The following is a 25,389-nucleotide window of genomic DNA, read 5'->3' as shown; positions in this document are numbered from 1 at the left end:
TTTTCACCTGATTCCGCCTTACACATATGCTGTTTGGGGTGTCATGAGAAGAAGTATGACAGTCTTGTTCCCTTCAAACTTGCCTTGGTTTATATAAATATATATATGTGTGTGTGTGTGTTTTTATTTTTTAAAGTTCTATCAGGACTCGTCTGGACCCTGGCAGTAAAAAGTGGAAATGTTTAATCATTTTTGACATGCTTAATTACTCCTAGAAATGCTTGTGAACATTTTTAGTGTATACTTCTTCCTGGTGTATTAAGCTTTTCATTTAAATCATTGTGAGACATTAAAAAAAAAAATGCAATCTTGGATTTGTTTTCAATGTGTGAGCCCTGATTACAATGCAAAGCATCAGATTTCTGGTACCTGTAGCTATGACTACAATTCCCAGCATCTGCAGCCTCCATGTCATGTGCAGATGTATTGACGCGTTGGTTTGAACAGAGCACCGTACGTTTTGACCACTACGTTTGCGGAATGGCAGATAGTGGTGACATCACTGGGCTCTCAATTCATTGTATTATTGATTTATATTATTTTTTTTATATTTTTCATTGATTAAAATGAGATTTTTTTTTTTTTTTGGGGGGGGACGTGGGAGAAACTTTGCTTTGCCTGTGCCAAGTCTCTCCTGTTCTCCAGTAAACTTCCAGGGGGTGTCAGCTGTTATTGGATTGTTATGTACATCTATACAATCCATTTCTGACTTAATGGCATCCAAAGTCGATTGCTCTGGGGTTGCATCATTGGCTGTGACTGTTCGTATCGGCTTAGTTACTTATTTCAATGGATCTAGCTCATACTTTTAAATATTTCTAGTTTAATAAAAAAATGTTTTGCTCCAAAAGCATTTCCATTTACTTTACCTTGCTTTACCGCTTTAGGCTAATACATGTGGCAATGAACAATATCTGTCTTACAAATGAGAGCGAATTACTTGTTGATTAGTGAAATATGTGTGAAAATAAAAAAAAAAAAACAAAAAAAAAAACCCCATATGCTTGAATCTTTGCATCTAGTTCATGTAATGAAAATGGCCAGGCTATCATGTAGAGTAATGCTCACACATACGTGACACACTTGTAAAATATGCACGGGATAAAGCCGCTGGAGGGTTGTGTCGCTTGTATCACAGCAGAAATGGAGGGCTTAGTGTTTGTGACTGCCTATTGTACGCCTATCTACAAGGAAATAGCTGTTTTCTGCCGCATAACTTTGAAACAACATTCTTTTTACATGATACAATTGAAGGCGATTAAGAGTCGGCCATCCAGGATGTGTGGTTTAAAAGGTCCATAATAACAGTTGTATATTATCACATTTGTAACACGGGCGATATGCCGTAGGAAATCGTAACAAGGCTTATGCATAATAAATACGCAGAACAGATCTGCCTTGCAATGAACTGGTTTTGTGGAAGATAATAAGCTGATACCCTTTCACGTGGATAATAAAGTAGATATAGTTTCTATTTTGACATGTCTTTTGTTTTTTCTTTTTGTGATACAGTGACGATACACGAACGTCTTACGGTTTACTTTAACTTCTGGTATGGTTTAGTGTTTCTTATTTAAGATATTTGGTTGGTGATCCCGACGATCCAAAACAATCATAGGAAAGATATAAATAATTCTGAAATACTGTGGGAAGAAAGTGCTTGGGTGTAATGTCCAAGGTGGTGGTTGGATCCAGAGAACGGAATCGGTGCCCACCTATAATCATTTCAAACAATCTTCCACTTTCTCATAGTGAGTCAGTGTAATATAAATCGACAGATTCAGTATCAAAATATTTTGCTGCCTTTATGCATTCCAGTTAGATTTAATCCTTTATTTTGTTCCAGCATTTTTGTAGTTTTCTGTTTGGGTTTCTTGTCTTGGTGCCGGTACCAGTAGAGTGCATGCAGCGGTAATGGTACTGCCTGCGAGAGATCCATGCAGCGGAAAGACAGAACCATCGACATCCAAAAAAACCATGATTTTGTCTGATTATATATTTCGAAGGCGGTATCTTTTCACGTGAAGGCAGCTAAAGTTTGACACTGAATGCTTCTTAGCTCTGGTAACGTATTTATGGAAGGCATTAGTGTAGAATGTAATATAGTGGTAGGAAATTTTATGCCAGAAAATGCACGTTATAGGTTTTATGGTATGAAAATGACATATTTTTAAGCTTAACAGTAATTTATTTTATTCCTCTCTTTTTCCTGTGTGTATTTTAGTGGCATATCTGGAACCGTCTACTACTGTTTTTCCTTAGTTACATTTTGTTAAAACGTATATCGAAATTAAATAACACATTACGATTGTGTTGTTATCATTGACTTTTAATGACTTTTGAATAAACATTCATTTTTTAAAGGTAACATTTGCTTTATTGCCTACCTAAACATGACAGAGAGAAAGCCACACACAATATCCTTTCACTTCATTGGCTTGTCTTTAAAAGCTTCCATTTAAGCCTGGAAATTCTTCACCTTTCCAGCATGTCATGTAAATGAACTTTGAAAGTTCTGTGCGTAATTGATGCCACGTTGTGGCTGACTTAGATTTGAACTAGAAAAGCAAACTTTTATTCTAGCTTCTGCACACAGTTTCCAGAAAGGTCATCATTTTTAACGACAGGCATTTCCAAGACATTATTTCTTTGTTTACTTCACGTCGAGAATGTTACTTTGGTAAATGTATGAATTTAAAAATAAAAAAAAGAGAAAATTATACCCCAAAAAAATGGGGAATCGTGGAGAATGTTCATATGAGAGGTGGATGTCAACAAAACAAACCATTAATTCATATTCCTAAGCCTGGCTCTGCCGAGTGTTTTCACTATTATAGTCTGCTTATCAAAGCACTTTATCAGAATGTAAGGGATGTGGGTTAACCACTTCACTCAGATGTTCCTTCCCTGCTAGCAGCCTGTCAGCTAACAGCTGGATTTCAATGTGCACAAAATGTACAAAACCTGCTTCAGACCTTCACAAAATGTACACTCTTGTTCAAAAGTTTGGGGTCACTTGGCTGTCTTCATGGAAAACAATGACGTTTCTAGCTGTGCTAATATAATTGCAAAGGGGTTTTCTAATGATCAATTAGCCTTTTAAACTTAAACTTGGATTAGCGGAGGCAACGTACCATTGGAACACAGGAGTGATGGCGGTGATAAAGTTCCTCTGTACGCCTATGAAGATATTCTAATTTACAACAGTAGCAACGTCTACACTGTATATTTGATCCATTTGACTTTATTTTAATGGACAAAAGCAGGGAAAGTGACCCTAACCTTTAAATGATACTGAGGAGCTGGTTAATGCTTCCTGGTTTCTTTATCAAGTCTCCATTTATTGGTATGTCAAAAATACAATGTTTCAATAAATATCATTGTGTTACAAAAAAGTCACGGAACAAGTACACACAAGAAATGTAAACATAAAATAAATCTGATAAAGAACTTGAGAGGTGTACAATGAGCATGACACTCTATAATGCAATCCAGAGATGATCTCAATATTGTAATTGAAACATTGGTCTCGTTATTTAAACACAACCTACATTGCTCCAAGTAGGGAAAATTGAAAACAAATTAACATGTCTAAATTAAACAAAACAAAATAGCTCCAGTATAAGAGCTTCCTAGTTTCTTGACCTCTTAGAAAATTTCCCGGTCATCAAAAAAAGACTGCCATCTTGGTATTCTGGGAGGGTGTCTTTTTAGTTGTGCCATTTGGCGTTGTATTGGTATGAAAAGTGCTTGAACATTGGACCTTCTCTCCATATCAGTCATGCAAACGTTCAGCCTGTATATGGTTGTATCCATAGTAGATGGTCATCTTCCTTACTTTCTGTAGGGCTCTTTTTTTCGGTTTTCTGCACCTTACCATATAGAAGATGCAAGCAAGCTGGCTCACCAGGGGGAAGCAGAGAGCCAAACAGACTCTGCGTTGTTGGAGGGCTGATAACTGATCTATTGCATTTATAATGCATGTCATCTATGAGGACTTGACAGCAATCAATTCATGTTGTAGGAATTCTGTGTGTTTGATGCTACATTTAAACATGTTTAGTAGTTTTCAATATATTTTTCATACAAAAAATAAACATGAAAATTTGGAGGCACGGAAAAGACAGATTTTTGTACCCTCTATTGGGTTCTTACTTTAGATGCTGCTTTTAATTGCTCATTTTTTAATTGCTCATTTTTGGCAGCAGCTCTCACCTCTAATATGAGGGCCCTATAGTAAGTGTTTGCCCAATATAGAATACTGCCAGCAGTTCTTAAGGAAGTCACATATATTATGAAGGTTTAATGAGAAATGATTATCTGAACCGTCTTCTAGCACAGGGTGTACCACCCAAATTAGCAGAAAGTATTCATTGATAATGTAAATCATTCTCCCCAAGCAGATTTCCAGGATTGGTAGCCTAACTGTGATTAGCAACAGTTTAATGTCCAATATAGATCCACCAATGAAGAATGCAAATTGAAGTACTTTTATGATTTTATGATCAACACGATCGTATGGGTGGCCCTAAAATCAAATCCCAAGCATAAGGTAGCCATGGAGTCCAAAACTAAAATGCTGGCTCCTAACCCTTTGTGCGTTCATGCGTGGATCTGTTCTCTTTGCTGTTCTTTGTATTAAATGTATAACGCAATCAAAACTATGCTTGGTATTTAAAAACGTTTATATAGACCTACTGTTTGACCCCAGTATAATCTTATGAATTTTTGAAAGTAATGGCCCGAACTATGCTTTCCAGCCTTTCAATCATTGCAATATATTTATAAAATTTTTGGTTTTTTTCCCTCAACCCTCCCCTTTAATTCCCGATTATCTGTTGTGTATAAACGTTCACCTCTAGTGAATGTGGAATTTGCTAATTCCCAACAGTAAGGCGATCTTGGTTAATTACAAGCAATTGTCCACCATTAGCAAGAGAGGCACCATTAGTTTTGATTAATTCTAAGATTACAAAAATAGCAGTGAGATTTTGGCCAAATACGTGTCAGAATGAAAAATGAACTTGCGTAAGGAATTATGAGTAACTTATCTATATCATAGAAAAATAGTCTCCTACCTTTACATTGGTTTCTAGCTGAAGACTTGTTTTCATAAACCATTCAGTAACTATATTTGGATTAGAACAGTACAGAATTACTTGTGTGTCCAGGACCACAGCAGTGTACAGATAATTGACTATGTTTAGATCTCTATCAAGAGACTGCTAATTTTATTAACACTTTGTTATCTTAATGTCTTTTCTCCAGAAGGATCATAAATCTGTCATCGGGGAACGCTTATTTTATCAATTAATTAGGTTTCGCTGATTTTCCTCATGGGCTTTTAAGTAGGTGTCATTAGTTTGATTTTAACAGATTCTTCATAGCTTTGAAATACTTGGTGGAGCTTTTCGTAAACTTTAAATATTTTCAACTTTTTATACAATGCTTGGGCATTAGGGTATCGAAGTGTGGAAAATCTTTAAAAATAGGTGTTTTCAGATGACATTTTATAGTACAGGTTTTTTTTAGCAGGCAGTGGAAATAGGGGGCACATGACCCTGCAAGGCTCTCTAATGCAGATGCAAAGAAATCAGGGGCCGCTGCAAGAAGAGGTATAAGGAGTCATGAATGAGGGTTACGCTGAACAATAGAGGAAATAGTATTACAGTTAATGTTCAGGTAAATTATTGGCGTAGAAGCACAAAGTTATTTCTGACTTATTTCAAATTCCGTATTTTTCCGTATTCTTGTTCTTACAATCAAATTTTAGGTCTCAGAGGCGACATTGTTCTAATGAATTATTTTCTATAAATCATTTTTTTGTAAACATTTAGCATGATTCTTTCTCTTAACAAACCTGCAAATGATTCCATTTATACAAAATAACAGTAGAGCTGTACTAGCTGTTTGAATCCCTGACGCAACCTGGAATTTTCAAAGTCAGACTTTAACAAGTAAGAAATAATTCTGTGTCCTTCCTGTAAATGATTATCAGTGGTTTATCATTCCTGAGTTGGGAGTGAAATTCCATCCACTGTGGCAAAAATAAAAGCAGCTCCTTGGTCCAGATGTTACCACCTTCCTCTCTTAGAAGTGCTTTCTCATAGTCCAAAGGCACACAGAAGGAGCATTTTGCTTCACATACTAAATGAAAGGCTTGTTCAGATTTTTGGACCACTGTAACGCACACTTTTTCCAAAAAGTCTTTAATGTTGCCTGGGCCTCAAGACAAAAATAACAAGAGAAGACTTTTTTCCAAGTTCAGGGTAACAACCTTTCCTTTTTACGTATTAAAGTGGCACAGTGGTGAACACTCCTTTAAGCTCTCCGTCCTTCCTCACCTGTTCTCAGAATTAAATAGACCTCACCTTATGATAATATAATACCCCACAGTAGTCCTCTTCATGATTTAAAGTAACCAGCCCAGTTAAGTTCAATGGGCTTTAAAATACTATCCAATATGATTGATGAAATGTTTATCACACTCATTTTTGCAATGTATCGTTATTAGTGTAAGAATAAAACCAAAGCATTCTCTCCAGCTCAGTATAGTGAATTATCATAAATCGACACTCCACAGCTCATTTGTGCTCTAATTCAGATGTTTGGTAGTTCTCATTTGTGTTTTCTTTTAGAAGCCTTGCGTATGTTCAGGTGTTACTATGGATGATATACTTTACATTGTTTACTTTGACTTGGACCCCCTTAGTATAAATTTGTGTGCATTATCCAGTCCTTTCCAAATCAGACTGCATGGAAATCACAATGCAATTTAAGAGGACACTCCTGTATCACCCGGTCATCAACCAGGAGGTCCATGCCAATACATTTTAAAGTTAATTGTAACTACTTATTCAACCTAAAACAATACATAAAATCATGAACTTACCTATAGGAGAATCTGCAGCTCTAGCGATGCAGCCCACCAACCCCTGCGTTTACACCAACATTGGCTGCTTGAAGGGGCCAATTAATTGACGCAGTGAAAGAAAATCACTTCCATTGAAGAGCATGTTCATGGGTGTCCCGTTGGACCTCATGGTACCCTCGTACAAGCCAGCACTGGAGGTGCAACTGAACGCATCTTCTGCTTGGGAAATAGCTGCGAGGTGGGGAAAGAGGCAAAGGCAGATATTGGATACCAGATAACTTTTTCAGCTGATTTTTACGAATAAGTGTACTATTGCATGATCATTGGGTTAATTATTGCAATAATGATTTTGTTTTACTGAAAATAATGCATGGCTGGAGGTGAATTAATAACCCACAAAAACCTAAACCCAAATAAAGTGCCAGTTTTCCCCAGTACCGTTTAGGGAAGGAGCTGTGTCTTGTTGCATGTGATAGCACTTATTTAAGACTACCATCTATATAATATGATTGTGATTTCATGTACCCGTACATGCATGTACCCGTCATTCATGTACCCGTCAGAGCATGTGTAAGGTTTTTTCTTTTAATATTATATATATTTTCTGTCATTTGTCTTGAAGACTTGTCATTAATAGAAAGCAGCATGTGTGCATCCTGAAAACTCATTTCCTTATTTAAAGTGGGCATCCTTCCTTTAGTGTGATAGGCTTCCTTTCTCTATATAGAAGTAAGGATCAAGCCTTTGTAAGTTCTTAAAGGCAAATCCCTGCCAATTGACCTTTTGTGCTAACTGACTAAGATGCATTGTTTGGTCATTTCAGTGCAGTTTCATAATGTGTTACAGCGGACACATTTTTCTTAATTGTGTTTTTGTAACGAGGGCACATTTTCCTGTCCCAGTGTAGAAAGGCGTCTATATAGTTCAGGGCAGCCTGTTATGTTCTGTCTTAAAGGTACAGCCATTCTAGCAAATAATGCTATTATGTTTTTATCTTAAAATCATAAAAAATCTATAAAAAAATAATAATAATAATAATTTCCTCATTCTGCATAGCTATCCAAAGCACATTTTAGATTAATCTAAATAAAAATAGAAAAAAAGTCTTTTTCTATAATTGTAATAGTAGAGAATTAAATTGTAAACTGATTTTTGCAAAGTTTAGTTTAGAAGTATAATGTATAGAGAGAGTTCAGTGTCCCATTCAGCCTTCACAACAAAGAATGCATATTAACCTCTATGTGATCATAGGAAATACTATCCGTTTCTAGGATATATAATGGTTGATAGCATACAATACGTACAATAGTATTCTATACAATTATATACATATGTTCGTTGTGTACATAATTTAGACCCAGATGTTAATAGAAAGTGGCGTTATGCCACTTTTATGTGTGTGTGTATAATACTCTCGTATAATTTGTCTTTAGGCGAAGAGCTAATGGAAAATGGTGAGTAAGTAAAGTCTTTGCCCTATACCAGCTTTCTCGCCAAGAGTTTGCCAACATGCACCGCGTGGGGATTGTTTGTTTTCTAATAAAAAGTGTGTTAGCATGAATAATTAAACTATTTAAATGCACATGATTGTGAATTTTATTTGCTCTTTATTACTCACCACTTGGTAAAGGGTGTAATGGTAATAATTAAGATTCCAGACTCCATTAAATGTTTCATTGCAGGGGAGGGTGGGCCTTCAACAGAGATTTACAATACTATCATGGGAAACAGGAAAGTTTTTTCCGGGCCAAGAGATTGTAAGCAGTGAAGAGTGTTGAAGTTTGTGAAGATTAAATAAGGAGGGGACTGGGACTGTGTGAGTGAGCTGTCAAGGAGTCATTACTCCACTTGGTAATTGATTGGGAGCCATGCCTTCTGAGTGCCACTACATAGTAAAATGATATCCTCATCTGAAAGACATATGCGTTAAAGGGACACTTCAGCCATCGTAACCACTTTAATACATATGATAGCTGAGAAGTCCCTCTACATTTTTGTCCCCTTTATTCTGCGGAACCCCTCCATATGCATTTGCCCCTCCCCCCTCCGACTGTCTGAGACTTAGTGTGTGTATGTGCTTCAAGTAACCAATCAATGGTGAGATGGAGGGGGGTGGCAGCTCTGTTTCTGCAGCTTGTCCCTAAGTTTTTTATGAAACTTTATTTCTTGTTATTCTTTTTAAATGCATAGACATTGAAGTACTTGAAGTATGTTACTATGTCTTCTTTTTGGTGGAGCTGTCTGAGGCATTAAATTGTCCCTTTAAATGGACTAGTACCCAATATGTCTGCACTGCATTTGCAGTGTGGTGTTTTACACATATGACTGGTCTGAGAATACGTTCCTTCCTTTTTTTTTTTTTTGTTGAGGTTTCTATTTTTAAAGGGATATTTTAAATGTTTAAAGGGACAGTCTGAGTACTTTCATATGCTTTCTTCAAAGCCAAAAAAAAAATAATTAATCAAACACTCACCTGGCTTAGGAAGTGCAGTCCTGTTGCTGCGGCTGCCCTTCTTGTCCTTGGGCTGATATTGAGTTGATTGGCTGCCTGAAGCAGTCAATCAGTGGCAGGAAAGCGCGGTTATTGATGGCAGTAGGAGCGCTAGCCACATACAGGGGTCTTAATAGACCCCTGTCTGCAACATTCACTGAGCCAGCACTGGAGCTACCTGGAGATGAGTATATCACATGTGTTAAGTCAAATGCATCTTAGGATAGGAGAATGGGTAAATGAATATGGGGGCATTCTTCAGAATGCACAGTATAACTTATTTTAAATGGTTACTTATGCCAGTTTGGCGCATAAATCTTTTTCTTCTTTTTGTTTTTTCCTTCTACCGGTTTTTATATTCACTCTATGTTAAGGGCTTTCACGTAAATGTTCAGTTTAAAAGATAGATGACTATTGTGCTTACAATATTACTCATGCAGTATTAAATGCATCAGTCCCAGCACTGTTGAATGTATTAACCATTTGTGCTTACACTACTTATACATTTTGGGAAGTAAACAATTTCCATCCAACTGACCAATGGGTATTTCTTGAAAGAACCTCTAATATTTCCTTGAAGATGCCAATTGTGTTATCTAGTTATCCTGCTTGGGCCATAAGTAATCCAGATGCTTCCTCCTTGATGGATAAAATCTGTTTGTATCCCTTACTTTCCACCTCATCGAGCACATCAGTGCTGTATCTATGCAAATGAAACCCGCCATGCGTTTGCAGAAGACAGTGACTTGACATATGATGCCTATGTGACAGGAACAGTTGGGAAGAGCTGACTTCATCCTGGTAGCACTTTGATTAACGAAGGAAATGTCTTTCAGACAGATGAGGTTTGAAAGGGTGTGAAGAGACCTTCACCTGACCTAAAGGGAATTGATATATTCACACACCAGGAGGTCCTTAAAACAAACCAGGTGGTGAGCATTTGACTTGGTCTGCCTTTTGCTCTGTTGTGAAGACTAATTCTTACAAATATCTGCAGTGGTTTAGCACCATAAATGTGTCATTACACGAACAGTGAAATGAATAATTTAAAGCCACGTGGAACATTCTTTTATATAAGTTCTATGTAGTGTGCATAGTCTGCAGTTTTCCCTTGTCTTCCGCTATGTTATTTCTGTAGAGTAGGTCATAAATATAATTTTTGGTCAAGGCATACACGGAAAGCTCCATATTCTGTTAAATATATTGTGACTGTATGTAATAGGAAATCTATCCTAAAATTCAACTAAAACTGTTACAACCACCTGTTACTTGTTTATATTTTTTGTTGGGACAGAGTGCTTTAGTGTTTCATATACCGGTGTTTGGGATTTTTCCTAAACTTAACAAGTGTCACACAACGCGCTAGCAGATAAAACGATCACATTTGGGGTACTGTCTGATTATAGCGTTGTTTCACGAGTTCCTTATTCTTGTTGTTCCAGATTTTTTTTTAATCACTAGGTGCTATGCAGTTGGAGGCTGCAATGCCAGATGTGACCTATACATTCCTTTCTATAACCCCCTCCTTGCTGCTTTGGAAACTCCATAGGGTTTCCCAAATTACATAATTGTTTTAATGAGATCTGGCCCACCAACATGTGAATGTTAAATAGCTGAGGCCCACCCCAATTATAAAAGAGTGAATACATTCCTAACCATACCCACAATTAATGGCCTGTTTTGAGTCTCATGCAGTCTGGAAGCCACTGTGATCTTAGTGAGTGCCACTCATTCCACTCGTGGTCTGGCTTCAGGGGAAACAAAAAAAGTCCAACTTTTCTTATAAAGTACAGATCTATAAGTGTCATCGTATGAAGTATGTATTTCAACCGTTCGAAAAGCTAATTTGAATTAAAATTTTCTATTATAAAGTGAGCATATTAATTTACTTATTTTCCCGCGAGTTGGTTGTCTACTGATATTAAGGTCAGCCTTAAACTGAGAGGTGTATTTATGCTGTGAGCATACTATACTCTTCATGTCTTGTGAAGGTGCCTATCTGCTTTGTGTAATGCACCTATCAATGTGTCGGAGCAGAATGATTCATCATCCCGTGAACACTGAGAAAAGATCTGCCAATTTGTAAAATTTGACTCCTAATCATTGCAAGGCAACAGGATGTGAAGTTCCTGCTCTACACCTGATTGAAGCCAAATGTACACACAACAGCTGGGCAACAGGGACTTGTCAAGCTTCTCCCAGCTGGGGGTAGAGGCAGCCAAATAAAGACAAAACTCTTAGCACTGATGATAACCTTAAGCGCCTAACACAGGGTGCATGAACTGGTCCTGTAAGGTTATGCATGGCACAGTAACCAACCTACATCACACCCCATTTGTGGCTATGTTAGTGATGGAATAGTCACAGACAGGTGTCAGATTGCTCGCTGCCAGGTCCTCGTCAAACCGCCTTAATCAAAGAATTGCATAGTTTTTGTTAATCAGTGTCCATTTTGTTTGGTAGACACGTGGCAAAAGTTATCTGACGTAGAGATGGCTTCATAACTCATATAGTCCCTTACGCCTTAAAAACTGTGGCTTAAGGACATCAACAAATATAGGAAACAAGCAATCTACACATGTAACGCTTCTTGAAATGTAGTAAGTAATTAGCATGTTCTCTTTGTATGACAAGGATGATTTTTTTGTAACCAACATGGTGACGCTTCATATAAGATTTGGTTGGGGCTAAGGATTCCTATGCCAGGCATGCACTTCTGGTGTTTAATATCGTACTGTGCGGTTCAGACGTTCTATGTAACATGCTTTATTTACTCTTTCCTTTGGGAGGGTTCAGTGGACCTGGTATTTTCTCTGTTTTACTTTGGTCAGTTCATTGTACCTGGTAAATGTCGTTAAGTTTTGCTACCCTGGTTCTTGGCTCTTCATAGTGTGAGAAATGTGAGAAAGGCCGAGGAAATAATATCTATATGTAGATGCCTAGGAATTAAGCTGCAGCATTCTTTGGCCATCTGAGTTAAAGTATCAACCACTGAGACCCTGTTGGGACATCTGAATAATCACAGAGAAAATATAATGAGTAACCCTGAAACTCTCATACATTACATATTACAGATTCCATGATTATGGAAAAGCATAGGCTCTCCTGCACTGTATGGTACTTAGGGAGTCCGTGGAGGTTATGCAAATAAAGTGGTGCAAAGTTTGAAAGGTGGTCTCATTACCATAAAAGCCAATGAAAGGATACGGTCTACATGCCATCGGTCAAATACAACAAAGCCTCTTAGTGCCTTTGGTTCATTTTCACACTTCTGTTTCTGTAAGGTCAAATTCTTATATTATGCTCTATTTGTTTTGTTCTGTTATTTGCTATGTACTGTGTACTAATTGTACAGAGCTTGTACTTGTGTAAGTGGAGCATCTATATTGGTGGTGTTTGTATAGTTTTTGTCTTGTGTCCTGTGCTGTAATTATTATGGATTTAGATAAATCCACGTGTGTGGCTTGGCAGACATCTGAGATGGAGGAGCCTTGGGTTCAATCAAGAAGCAGAGATGATGAAATGTGGCATCCTTATTTATGACAACAGGCCCTTCAGGAAAATCCCAGTTAAGGAAAGACCATTTGGATTCATAAATCATCCAAGTCCCATGGAGGCCTGTTTTCATTTCATGATTAACTATGAATCTGACTAATACACAGCCCCTCTGCGTTTAGTACATATTTACAGATTATGTCTGAGGGGTGAAGAAAACATTTCCTGCTACACAAGTTGGAGACTTGACCATCTATGTACATTTATTTGGTAGCATTATATACAGGCACAGTATGTCTGTGTACTTAAGAATTAACCTAATTGTACCGATGATACAATAGACTCTGTATGAACTAAACTGAGGAGCGGGCTATTGCATTCTTACATTAAAAGCCTTAAGGGAGAAATACAATCCAAGTAAGCCCTCTGGAGTGAATGTGTGTCTTTGCTTAGTATTCTGCAGCATTTAAACCATAAATAAAGCACAGGTGGTGTTAGCGGTATGATCACGAAGACACATTTTTAGGGTTTCACTGTATAATTTAGAAGTGCATGGCACATTATATATCGTTCCAAGCTGTGCGCTCATACCAAGTTTGCTAAATACTTTATGGCAGAGCGTTGAAGACTGAACTAAACCGGCCACATGCTGGAACATTGATAAGCTTAACTAAAAAAATGGCAGAGGATGAACCTAACTTCAAACAGTGTCTGTCTGGTACTGGTTGGGGTTTTGGTGTGTGTGTAAAAAAAAAAAAAAAAAAAAAAAAAAAAAAATCTACTAATTGTTTTTTTTTATTATTATTATTTCTTGTTAATAGTCTGCCATTCTAAAAATTAGACATGGGCATATACAATATAATGTGTTTGTTTTCTCCTCAAAGGTCCTATTGCAGTCTCTGATCTGTGAAAATCTTAATTATTTTCTGGTTCATTCACCGTAAATAAATAAATATCCGTTTGCTTTGGGGTTTACTCAGAAAGCACTGTTTTTCATTTGTTATTAAATCCTCGTTCTAATTAAAATATATGATTTTTAACGCAGAAACATATCTGTATGTATCAGTTTAAAATACTGATCCTGTGTTCCGATACTTGTATCAGATAGTAGTAAGCTTGTGCCCCACAGAAGGCTCTACTGTCTCTTTTTAATTTGCCATTAGTGGGTAAATACTAATTTATAATTTAGAATAGATGATCCTGTCCATGCTGTATTCACACCTGTTAATTACCAAAAAGCCCTTTAGTTGTTTGGTAAAACCTAAATAGGATATTTTCCCTTTGTGATATAGAAGGGCCTGAAAGTTTATTAATATGTAATGCGATTGTGTCATTGTCTCAGACATACATGCTTTAGAAAGCACAACAATCATGTGCCAACCGAATAAAGTGAGAACCGTCAGCCATTTCTACGCCCACTCATACCTTGATGACTTTTCCCAGTTTAGCGTTGCCAAAAAAAGGTGTTTGCAGCTATTAGGAGATGTTCGCTTTTTCTGTGACTTAATGGAACTTGCCTGGGTCTATTATGTGATGTATTTTTAGAAGCCGTGAACTTATTTTTGGAAAGCAGGTGGTGTATTGAGAAAATCCTGAAGGCATATCTGTGCATCTTCTAATTGCCTGTAAACAAATATGTCTGATCAGTTCATGTAGTGAACTTTAACAATTTCAAATAACTCTTTTTCCATCTGTACAATAAAGAATATTGATCCTGATCCTGATCTCTTGTCGTCTAACGCGTCAATGTCGATTAGTCATGAAATTAGCAAGAAAACAGAATTTCTAGAAACCAAACTCTCCCGCTATGTGCTAGTCTGGGGGTTCTGTTACATCTTAAGAATAGTTTTTGAATATCTACAGATCATTGAAACATAATGTTTTGGTTGGTTTTTTTTCTTCCAATGGGAAAAATAGAGGTATTCAGATATCCATTCAAAAAAGGACAACATTCAGTGAATCTATTTAGTTGAATTCTGAAGATATTTTACCATAAAGTAATGAATTCAGCTTTTATGTATAATTCTGATTCTTTGAGGGGTTGAATAGATTTTATACTTCAGAAGACAGAAATGAATGGACACAGTGCTGGAGTGGCCATAGATTTTATGGATCTTTGTTTTTTATATATATTTTAAACGTTTGATGTTCAAAAATATACTGCAACTCTGTGCCAAATATTGAAGAATTGTGTTAACCTCTATTTTACATCTACCTAAAATATGCACTAATATGCCCACCGCTGTCAATAAGGCCAGCCTCTTTTGGCTGCTGTTCCTACATAGACATGATACATTTAGTTTTTTTTTTTTTTTGTTTGTTTTTTTACAACCCTTAGATGTTAACCATTCAGATAATAATCACTTACCTGTTCTAAGGACCATTTCCCATTAAAACAATGCTGTCCTTGAATTGATCTGGAAACCATACTAAGGGTTTATAAAAACAAACAAAAAAATAAAATAATGTAGCTTGTACCTCTGTAAAATAACCAAGATCTTAAATGATGACCTTAATCATTTTTAAGATTTTATGAAGACATTTGTTTCTTAAAACAAAGTGCCTTGTCTTCTGTCAATGAGTAGTTTGACATAGATGTATGGAAGATGGGTGAGCATGTGATTCACTGCCAAGTGATAGACAAACCCCAAATGGTTGTGCGTAAGAAAAATTCCATAAGGTTTATAGTGTCTGGGAGTAGTGCACAGAGGGCATGGTAATGGCCTGATGATCTATGCAAGATGCTACAGCCTTGGCCAAACATTATCCGCTTCATTTATCACAATTTAAAGCATTTTACTCCTACACCAGGACAGTAAATAGTTCATTGCCTACAGTCAGAGACCCTAACTGTGCCTCTTCCTAGATGAACATGGATTTATTTTCAGACTACAAAACAAATTGGTTATTATGATGACCCCAAATAACAAGGAATCTTGAGTTTAATTTCAGAATAAATAGTTTTTATTTTTATTATGTTATTTCACTAATTACAACTGTTTGTGCTAAGGCCATTCTTTGGAAGAATTATTGAGATCCAGGGTAGCTTTCTTTCTTCTGAGGCCATATGCATGAACAGTTTATTTCAAGTAACAGCTATGGCCTTCTAAGGCCCTTCATTAAAAGGTAATTGCAGAAATTCAGTGCTCCTGAGTATATATATATATATTTTTTTTACAATTTGAGGGAGCCTACATTTCACACCCTTAAGTGCCTCCCAACAGTCCATGGGGCAATCCACCTTTTTGGCACTTCTGTCTGATGTAGCTGATTCACTGATTGGCAAGTGACAGTATGGGCCAGTTGGAGAGAACCTCTGATCTTCCCTAACCAGCCCGGGGAGCTGTAAAAATCAAAGGAGGTCTGTGCCGGGACAGCTTGCACGTGACCTTCTTGTGACTCTCTGCAGCTTAGTGCAGCTTGGTGATGTAAGGTGGGCAGGTGGCCCCATTTTTGTCACTGGCACTCCCTTGTATCACACACCCCAACACTTATATGCTGGTTTGGGCATCATGAAGTGCTATTAACACATTAACGTTGATTTTAGAGTAGCAAACTTAGTTTTGTTTGTATGTGTACACACATTGACATTAGGACTCCTAATGGGCATGGACAATTTCAGGAAATACTTCTGCTCCCCTGTCAGCCCTCCTGGGCAAATGGGTCACAGTTCCTACTGTTACTGAATGTGTGTAAATATATAAATATATATACACACAGAAACATGTTATGGTTTATTGATCTATAGCCCAAACATTGTGTTGTGGCATTCATTTTTGGTTACATATGAAATATGACAGTTGATAGAATATAAAATATACTAATCATATCATTTTCATACATTTTCAGTAACTTTGAGGTCATAGTAAAGATGCAGGACCCAATTCACTTGTGTTAATGTCTATTACTGAATAGTAGCTGGAATGTTTTATAATCATGTGGGAACAATACCACTATGAAGGCTTTTTTAAAGATAGTAGTAAAGTTATTTTTATGCAGTGATATGTGGTAGGAAAATATGCAGACATTGGTTCTCTATGGATTTTTTAGCCCACGATTTGTTTTTTCCACAAGTATGGCAAGGAACAGAAGTGGATTTTTTGGTTTCCATGTACATCTATAGGGTTTCATCAGATAACCACTCAAGAGAGAGGTCATTATTTGGTTATCAGTGATTGACTGGGGAAAGGAGTTGGAAGGTTAAAACCTGGGGGGGACTTCCTGTCTGTTGATCAAACTGATGATCGAGGCTTAAACCTAGATAGCCTAAAACAGCAAGCGATACAACTTTACCAAACCTAAAGGACTGCTTGTATGATCCTTTAAAAAACCAAAACACTTTTACGTAATAATATTAGTATTCAATAATCCTTCTTGTAAGGGATACTGAATAATCTGTTTTACACTTAATATAAAAGGCCTACACTCTAGCAGACAACATGTAGCCAAAAATCAAATGGATAAATAAGAAATATATTGGCATTATTTTTTCTTTCTTTCATTGATTATTTGGAATTAAAGCCTTAAGACATTAGGTCAAGTTCTGGCAGATTCTGTGCTTTGCTAACCTAAATTTGGGAATTCTGCCAGAGTTGAAAAATACACCTCATGCTGCCAAAAAAATGAAAGATCTGGGTACGTGAATGCAAGGAACAAGAGTGATGCAGAACATAATAGCCGTGTCCAAGTGTTTTAGGAAAACACATTCAAAGACAACAGACATTTGCACAGAGCTTAAGTTTATGGCAGTGAGAGAATAATGCTCCTCCCAATTAAGACAGATAACTTCACACAGGACACAAAACAAGCTGCGTTTTACTCATCCTGGCCTTGCCAACTGCATTTAGCTAGAAAAAAACTTGGTCTCGCTGACCTTTATTAGCATCAAATTCATTTTGGCAAGGGAAATGTAATATATGAGCATCACTTTCCCGGGACCGTAATGCTATTTCATCATCATAATGACTATAGATATTTGTATGTTTAGTAGAATGTGTTTATGTATAGATAAAAATCCCTACCTCCCTACATGTTCAGAATATATTGTGTGACGTTGAGTAAGAGAAGAGCCTCGTGCCACTGTCTGTGTGTTTTATACACATCTGGGATTATGACGACGGCACCAAATGACTTCATTCTAAACTCTGCACTGTAAGCAGATGTAATGCAAACTCAACGCGCGCTCGTCAAGCCGCTCCGCCATAAATACTGTATACACAGGCATAGTTTGATCGAAAAAAGCATCTCATCTGATGTCCAGAAAAGGCTAATGTGCCCGTATACATTTTTCTTTTTGTTTGGTAAAAATGGTGTATTTATTTCTGTAGCGCTGACAGATTATGTAGCGCTGTACAATAATATTATACATAGAAGTCACACATTTAAGCAAAGAACAGACGTGTGGACCTGCTCTTTGGATCTTTATCTAAATCATCATTTTCTTCATCACCTTAATCTATTATAATGCACGAATGGTATGTATACTTGCAAGCTTTAGTACCTTCCTCCTCCCCCCGGGAACCTGATTGTAAATGTGATTTGTGGATGTTTAATGATTTATTTTTGCATGTATTGTCACTGGAATGTAAAATAACCTTTCCTCCTTATAAGTGGGGTTATATGTTTTTGTGTTTTGGTAATTTGTTCTTTATGAAAACCTGAATGCGCTTTTAGAGGAGGTGGTGGTCCTGAGGTGACTACTTTATGGGGTGTTTATCCTAAGATAAATGCACAGGTTGTACCTTGTGCCTCGTTTAAACAGGTCATCCGCAACCTCACTGTACAGCACCGCAGATTTTGTTGGTGCTACAGAGGTACTCCCCATTATTTACTTACTGCATGAGATGTCCTCCTATTAAGTTAACCATGATTTTTGCGTGGCCAAGTCAGCCTCTGTTCCACACTTGCCAGAGACTTGCCCTTTATGATGCAGGAATAGAGATGTAAAATTTTGAAGCCATGGGGGGGAAAAAATGCAGTGGCGTAGTTTTATAAATGTAAAATTATTACACTGAGGACATGAAATGCAGTGTATATAAAAGTATCATGCTTGAAATTAACGTGCAGCTTATTCAGTAAATAATAAACTAAATTTGATTTTTAAACCTTTATTTTTTGTTGCAAATGGAATATTTCAACTATACATGAGAACAGGTAACATCCCCTTTCCCTCAAATAAAAACAAAATAAATGAAGAAACCATCAACACAAAAAAACAAAAGATCCCCTCTAATCCTCCTCTTCCATGGATTGGACGGGGGGAGCGATCACAATCGCCCAATCAGATTTACACCTTAGCACCAATTGCAAATGAAAAAGTTAACTGGCATTATTTGTGCCTGACAGATGTGGACACAGTGCATCTTTCATAAAGATCTTCATGTACATAGTGTGAATACCATGTCATAAACATATTTATCATTGGAAAAGAAGATATTCCTCATTCCAGTTTATTTCAATTTGTCCAAAAAAAAAAAAAGGCTTTGGGAAAAAAAAAACATTTCCCAATTTCTCCGTTTTTTTTTATTTTTTGCCAGACCTTCCCATCTATATCCCAAACTATTTTGTAAATAAAGCTCCGTTATTCCGTCTGTGACTTCGCCCCTTCCAGTTACTATGTAAGGGTACTTCTTTAGACAGAAAGCTTCTCTGAAAAGATGAACGTTAAGTGGAAATTTTGCATGTTTTTTCCGTGAATTTTCTGTGTACCAAACGACATCCCTCTTACCTAGAATACATTTGATGTGAACACTGGCATCTCGATATACCGTTATTTTGGAATGGGATCATTGGCAGGAAATACGCCGCCTCATAGTTGGTGTAGTAAGGGAAATCCCTAAAACGTATTACAATCAAAGCTGTGTGTTGTAGACAGGGCTAAGTATCCAAACCCCTGCTGTTACATTAATTGTAATGATCTGTGTGCTTTTATATCATTTATTTGGAACACAAACACAGGACTAACAGCTATGACTGACCACGCGCTGTTGCAAGTTGGCACCGCTAGGCTGGGGCTTATGAGTGTTTAGGATGAACTTTTCAAGCATAGGAAATACTTGCTCTTGGTTTGAAAAGGCAGCTGGTGTTTTATGAGTGACAATCTCCTGTCAAAATACAGTATTTTAGTCTGTCCCCCATACCCGTTCTGTGCCAGCAACATCTTTCTGCTACGCTGCACTTTACTAGCATGAGCGCACCATCCCCATGGCGAAGGAGGAAGGGACTTGCCTCATTTTAGTGTACAAGCCAAATACAACGTTTACACAAAGTACATGCTACACATCACATTGCTGTTTTGGGGGGAGGTATTGGGTCTGGCGCTTTAACATGTAGGGTCCACATAAGGCAAATAAGGAGCAGCATGGTTTGAAGGGACACACCAATCATTACATGCACTTTATTGTAAATGAGAGATGTGTTCCTTTTAACGTTCTTTCACACACACACACACACACACACACACACACACACACACTTGCAGCTACGCACATATGTTATATTCTCCGCCAGCCAGCTCCAGCGCTGGAGTGTATTGATAGAATAAGCCCCTGCGCATGCACATTAATAGCTTCCATTGATTTCATTGAGGGTGCATTCCTGCATGTTTAAAATAAGCAGGGGTGCTATACCAGTATATGTTATAGTTGATACCCATGCTTGAATGCAGGTGACTTCAGTTAAGTGCATAAGGACAAGTCAAGGAATAAATGAGGATGTTGTTACAGCCATTTGGTTAACGTATTCGGCAAATGTCTACATAGAATATAAATAATAAATTATGAAAGGATTATTATTGTGAGCGTTTCAGGGTCATATCATATAGCAAGTGCTCAGGTATGCTTATACCTAACTCTAGAACATCCATAAATATGTCAGTCCCTGATTTACTAGAAAATCTGTGTGTATAAATTATAAAGGTGATAAAAAGCAATAGTTACAATACGTGTAACCATACACAAAAATACATAAAAGAATGCCAGAGGCGTTGAGGCATCGTTCGAAGTTTTGGCATATAGCCCTCTTGTAAAGGCTACATGCTACGGCATTTATTGATATCTCTATGGCTTTGGCATCTGCTGCCCGTTCTTTAACATATTTTTTTATGTTATAATTTGTAATATCTTAGAATGCCGTACGTCTTGATGATTTAGCACCTTGTATGTTCCTATTTGTTATTTTGTTTTTGATCTGCCTGAAACTTTTTGTAATTTACTAAAAAAAAACCCAACAACTAATAGAGATTCTTATAGAGACCCATTTTTCAAAGCAGCGTTGTTTTAACACCGGAGAGACTGATTTTACATAAATATGATACTTTCTGACTGTGTAACGGGACTACAAAATACAAGGACATGAACATCCGTATAATGCCGTTACATTGTCTTCATACGATAGCATCGTTTTGCTTTTGGCTTCAGCATTTTAGGTTTAGTAGCTCACATGCTGTTTAAACCGAGATGGTTTGTTGTCTTTAGTAATAAGCAGACTTTAAGGAGCCTGGATGTCATTGCATTCCGTATAAGCCTGTTGGGTCGATGCTTGATATTCAACAATATTCTACACAGTGATAGCAGTATCCTAGTTTGTCAGGATGAAAGTGCTTGTTCACATTTTCCCTGATGGTGGCAGCAGTGGGGTGTATTGGGAAAAGGCATTTTTCAGTTACAGAGCCAATTACCTGTCCAGAAAAACCCTTTTAAGCATCAGCTTTAAAGGTATGCATTTTAATTTCCATCTTAAAAATTGAGGGGATATTATTATTATTAATCTCTGTAAACAACATTTTAGAAACCTGAGATTACCGTTGTCAAATTTGTCATTAGTAGTTGTGGTACAGTAGAGATAAATACAATTTAATTTTTTTTTTAGTAAAATAATATACTATAATATATTAAAACGCACACATATAATATATAAATATATATTTAAGGAGGTGCGTTCATAATATTTTAGCAAGGTATGTGGTAATGGATAGAGCACTTTATGTTGGGAATGGGAAAACTGTTTTTATTATTATTTAATTATTTAAACCATATTGCTGTATAAATAACATTTGGTTTAATCTTGATGAGAGGCCAGGGTTTTTGTTACCCCAGAAAGTAATCAAATTGCAGGATATACGAGTAAAATGTGACTTTTTCTCCCAGCTATGCTAGTGGAGAATAAAATTAAATAGCTTTTTTTTTATATACTGTAATTTCATATCCTTTATACCTAATCGCCAATCACAAATACAATATGCACTTGCATGCCTGCTTCATACACAGCCTGGCCATTCTTTTGCTACCAACTAAAAGCAATGTAAGCTGTTTATATCTTCATGCATTCTGTTTTTCCCCACAGATCTCCTTTGATTTGGCCGAGTACACTGCAGATGTCGATGGGGTCGGCACTTTACGTCTTCTGGACGCTGTGAAAACCTGTGGCCTTATTGAATCAGTGAAGTTTTACCAAGCCTCAACAAGTGAACTGTACGGGAAGGTCCAGGAAATTCCCCAAAAAGAAACCACTCCTTTCTACCCTCGATCACCATATGGTTAGTGATTTGCTGTCACTGTTCCCATACTGTAGCTATACAGCTTATTGTCTTCACACAAATCAAGTGAACTTGTCAATAGTTTGGTGGCTTGGCTGTGAGATACCATGTGTTTAATATAGCTTTGAATTCTAAAGTGATATGATGATTGATAAATCGTATAGTAAGCTTCTTACATAGTTTTTTGCTATGAAAACAGCTTTTTAACTAACAGTTTGAGGTTTGCGTTTATGAGGCATGCAATATTGTGAGCATGAATAAAATAAATGCTATATTAAGAACCGTTCATTACGCTGTATGAATTGCCTGGTATTCTCTCCATCGGGGAGGGGAGGATCAGTGTTCGTTGGATCTCAGCCACACTGTCCCATTGCATCCCTCTACTGAACAGGGATCTGAGTTCACCAGCACAACTCTTTAGATGCAATGCCAGATTGATGTTTAGGTTCTTAATAATAACCAAGACTCGGCTCAGCTTTTGGAAAGCATTCTTCCCATAGGATTCACTTAATCGCTGATGTAACTCAAGGAAAAAAAAATAGGAAGGAATTGTAAAATAATCTTCAATTCATTTTCTGCATCTTGCCATGTTTTGTAGGATACTAACAGATGCAGTGGTTAGAAAAAAAAGTGTGGCTGTGAGAACATTGTTTGTATGCATGTATTATTGAGGAAGTGGCTTTTTTGTCTACAGACAATGAATGATTGGAAAAGGAATAAAGGTTTATTGCTTTAGTAAGAAATTACATGTGAAATGCTCACATTTTTTGTGCTTTAATAATACATTGGTATTTTAATGAAGATTTGTAGATATCTGGAAAAAGACTTCTTAGCCAACATGGTAAAGGAATTCAAGAAAGCTTAGGATATACATTTACATATTTAAATAAAAAGGGGTTCAAAAAGTACACAGGCTAATTGCTTCTTTTCATATGTATACAGTTAAATTGCACATAGTTTTGTGGTACATATAGGCCTTACTTGTATTTGATAGTGTTTAATAAGGAACCTTCAAAAACCTCAAAGTCAGGGAGCTCAAAAGACAATATCAAAAGAGATCTCCAGTCCAAGTCATTGTGCCAGAAGTTTAGGATCTCTTCTAATAACATCTAATTTAATTTGAGAATTATTAAGCAGTGCAGTGTTTTTGTCCAGCGCTTAAAAATGTAACTTGGACTGCTTTGGGTATGGCATTGTCATTTTGACGCCTATATGTTGATGTCTCAAGCTCCAATTGTTACGCAGGACAATGAAGAGGTCGACAAAAGGAGAGATCTTGAGTTTATAAATGTAATAGTTAAAAAAAAAAATTTTATTTGATGCCTACAAGAAATTTAAGTGCCTTAACTATACACACAATTGAATTCAATAATAAATATGATTGCAAGGCCATAGTCTGACTTATTGACTTGTTTGTCTACAGGAGCAGCTAAACTCTATGCCTACTGGATTGTGGTGAATTTCAGGGAAGCCTACAACCTGTTTGCTGTCAATGGTATCCTGTTTAACCATGAAAGTCCACGGAGAGGTTAGAACAGCTTTTTTTTTATTTATTTAAACACAACTTTTGCCTCTCATAATGTGCACTAAAATCTGTATGAACAAGTACCAAACATAGGGATGGCATTACTTGATTGGAAAACGAAATAAAGAAAATAGGAATAACAAAATAAAATGGTAGTGTCCAGATAAAAATTCGAAATCATGTGCTGGTAGTCGGTGTGAGTAGAGAACATTGTGCCGATAGACGGCACTGTTTTCAAACAGAAGTGAGATAATGGCGTGTTAAGAAGTATCCCATCATGTGTGCTTCGAAATATTGTGTTGAAACTCCCAACTCCGATAAGCATTGTGGACCATTCCTTGTTCGGTAAAAGATGTCATGATGCTTAGCATCAGGAAGTGCTAGGTGCCAACCTCAAGTGGTTATTAGAAGACAATTGGATCAGTGTTCTAGGTAACCAGTATTTCCCCCTTTTCTGGTTCTTTAAAACAAAGCGCACTTGTTCTCTGTCTGTGATAAACATCAATGTTGCTTAAATCACTAAGTTAATCCCATGTGCCCGGTATTTCACAAGGAGCCTGTGCATTGGGCACACCCTCATAATTCTGGCCTGTATGATAAGACACTGGCTGAAACAAGTATGTTTTGGGCCAGTAAATGAGGACTGGTCTCGGCATTCCAGAAGCAGGCGGAGAGGAGTGTGGGAACCAATACAAATCAGAGTTTTACATTGTATTCAATTCACCCTTCACAACACTGTAAAATACAATCCATCAGCTTTATGTTACTTTAATTAGTAAAACAACCAACCTTAGAATAGGAAATTATTACGATGAATAAATCCGAAAATGGTTAGAAAATGTAATGTTCCTAATCTGATTCTTAAACTATTCTTCTTGACTTCTTGGGCATTTTTATGACCCAGCCATACAATCCACACGCACATTTGTGTTTGCCGTGATTCTGGCAAGGCAGTTGGATTTTTTTTTAGGATTTTTGAATGAGACTTGGATGCGGCTACATCATTTTAGATGCATGTGGCTCCCTCACTAATATATCACCAGGGTGCCTAATAACTAAGGCTAGGGACAGCTGCACCTGTATGGTTTTACCATAGCTACCAACACTCTCAACAACAGACCTTGTTTTCTAGTTGCCATGAAATTCTGTGGGCAGAGTGTGATATGACATCATACTGCCTCCAATATGCAGTGGACAAACCCTTACATTATTTCTCATGTCATATTAATGTGTTCTGTAGTGCATACCTCTCAACTTTTCAGTTTAAAGGGACAATCTTTGCATTCTTTCACAATCGTGCTGAAACCTCAGTCTCTCTTTTGAGCGCCCCTGGCTTGCTGCAGCCAGATCCCTTCTTTCACATCTTTTTTTAATACTTTTAGGTCCTTATACTGCCGCTAAACCCCTCTCACCCTGATAGAATAATTTAGCTCCCTTCTCAACCAGCTACCACACTCCCGGCAGGTCCT

At 37.1% G+C, this 25,389-nt stretch overlaps 1 protein-coding gene across 1 annotated transcript in view; it reads left to right on the top strand.

Moving 5' to 3' along the window:
• GMDS (GDP-mannose 4,6-dehydratase) overlaps positions 1-25,389 on the top strand; it is a 246,979-nt gene that overhangs the window by 64,885 nt on the left and 156,705 nt on the right. The window contains exons 5-6 of the mRNA XM_053466862.1: positions 22,203-22,395; positions 23,819-23,923. Coding sequence (XP_053322837.1) covers positions 22,203-22,395; positions 23,819-23,923 — 298 coding nt within the window. The remainder of the gene's footprint in view (positions 1-22,202; positions 22,396-23,818; positions 23,924-25,389) is intronic.

This window comes from Spea bombifrons, chromosome 5, assembly GCF_027358695.1.
Source record: "Spea bombifrons isolate aSpeBom1 chromosome 5, aSpeBom1.2.pri, whole genome shotgun sequence".
Taxonomy (NCBI): domain Eukaryota; kingdom Metazoa; phylum Chordata; class Amphibia; order Anura; family Pelobatidae; genus Spea; species Spea bombifrons.
This window is presented reverse-complemented; position numbering and strand designations above follow the sequence as displayed.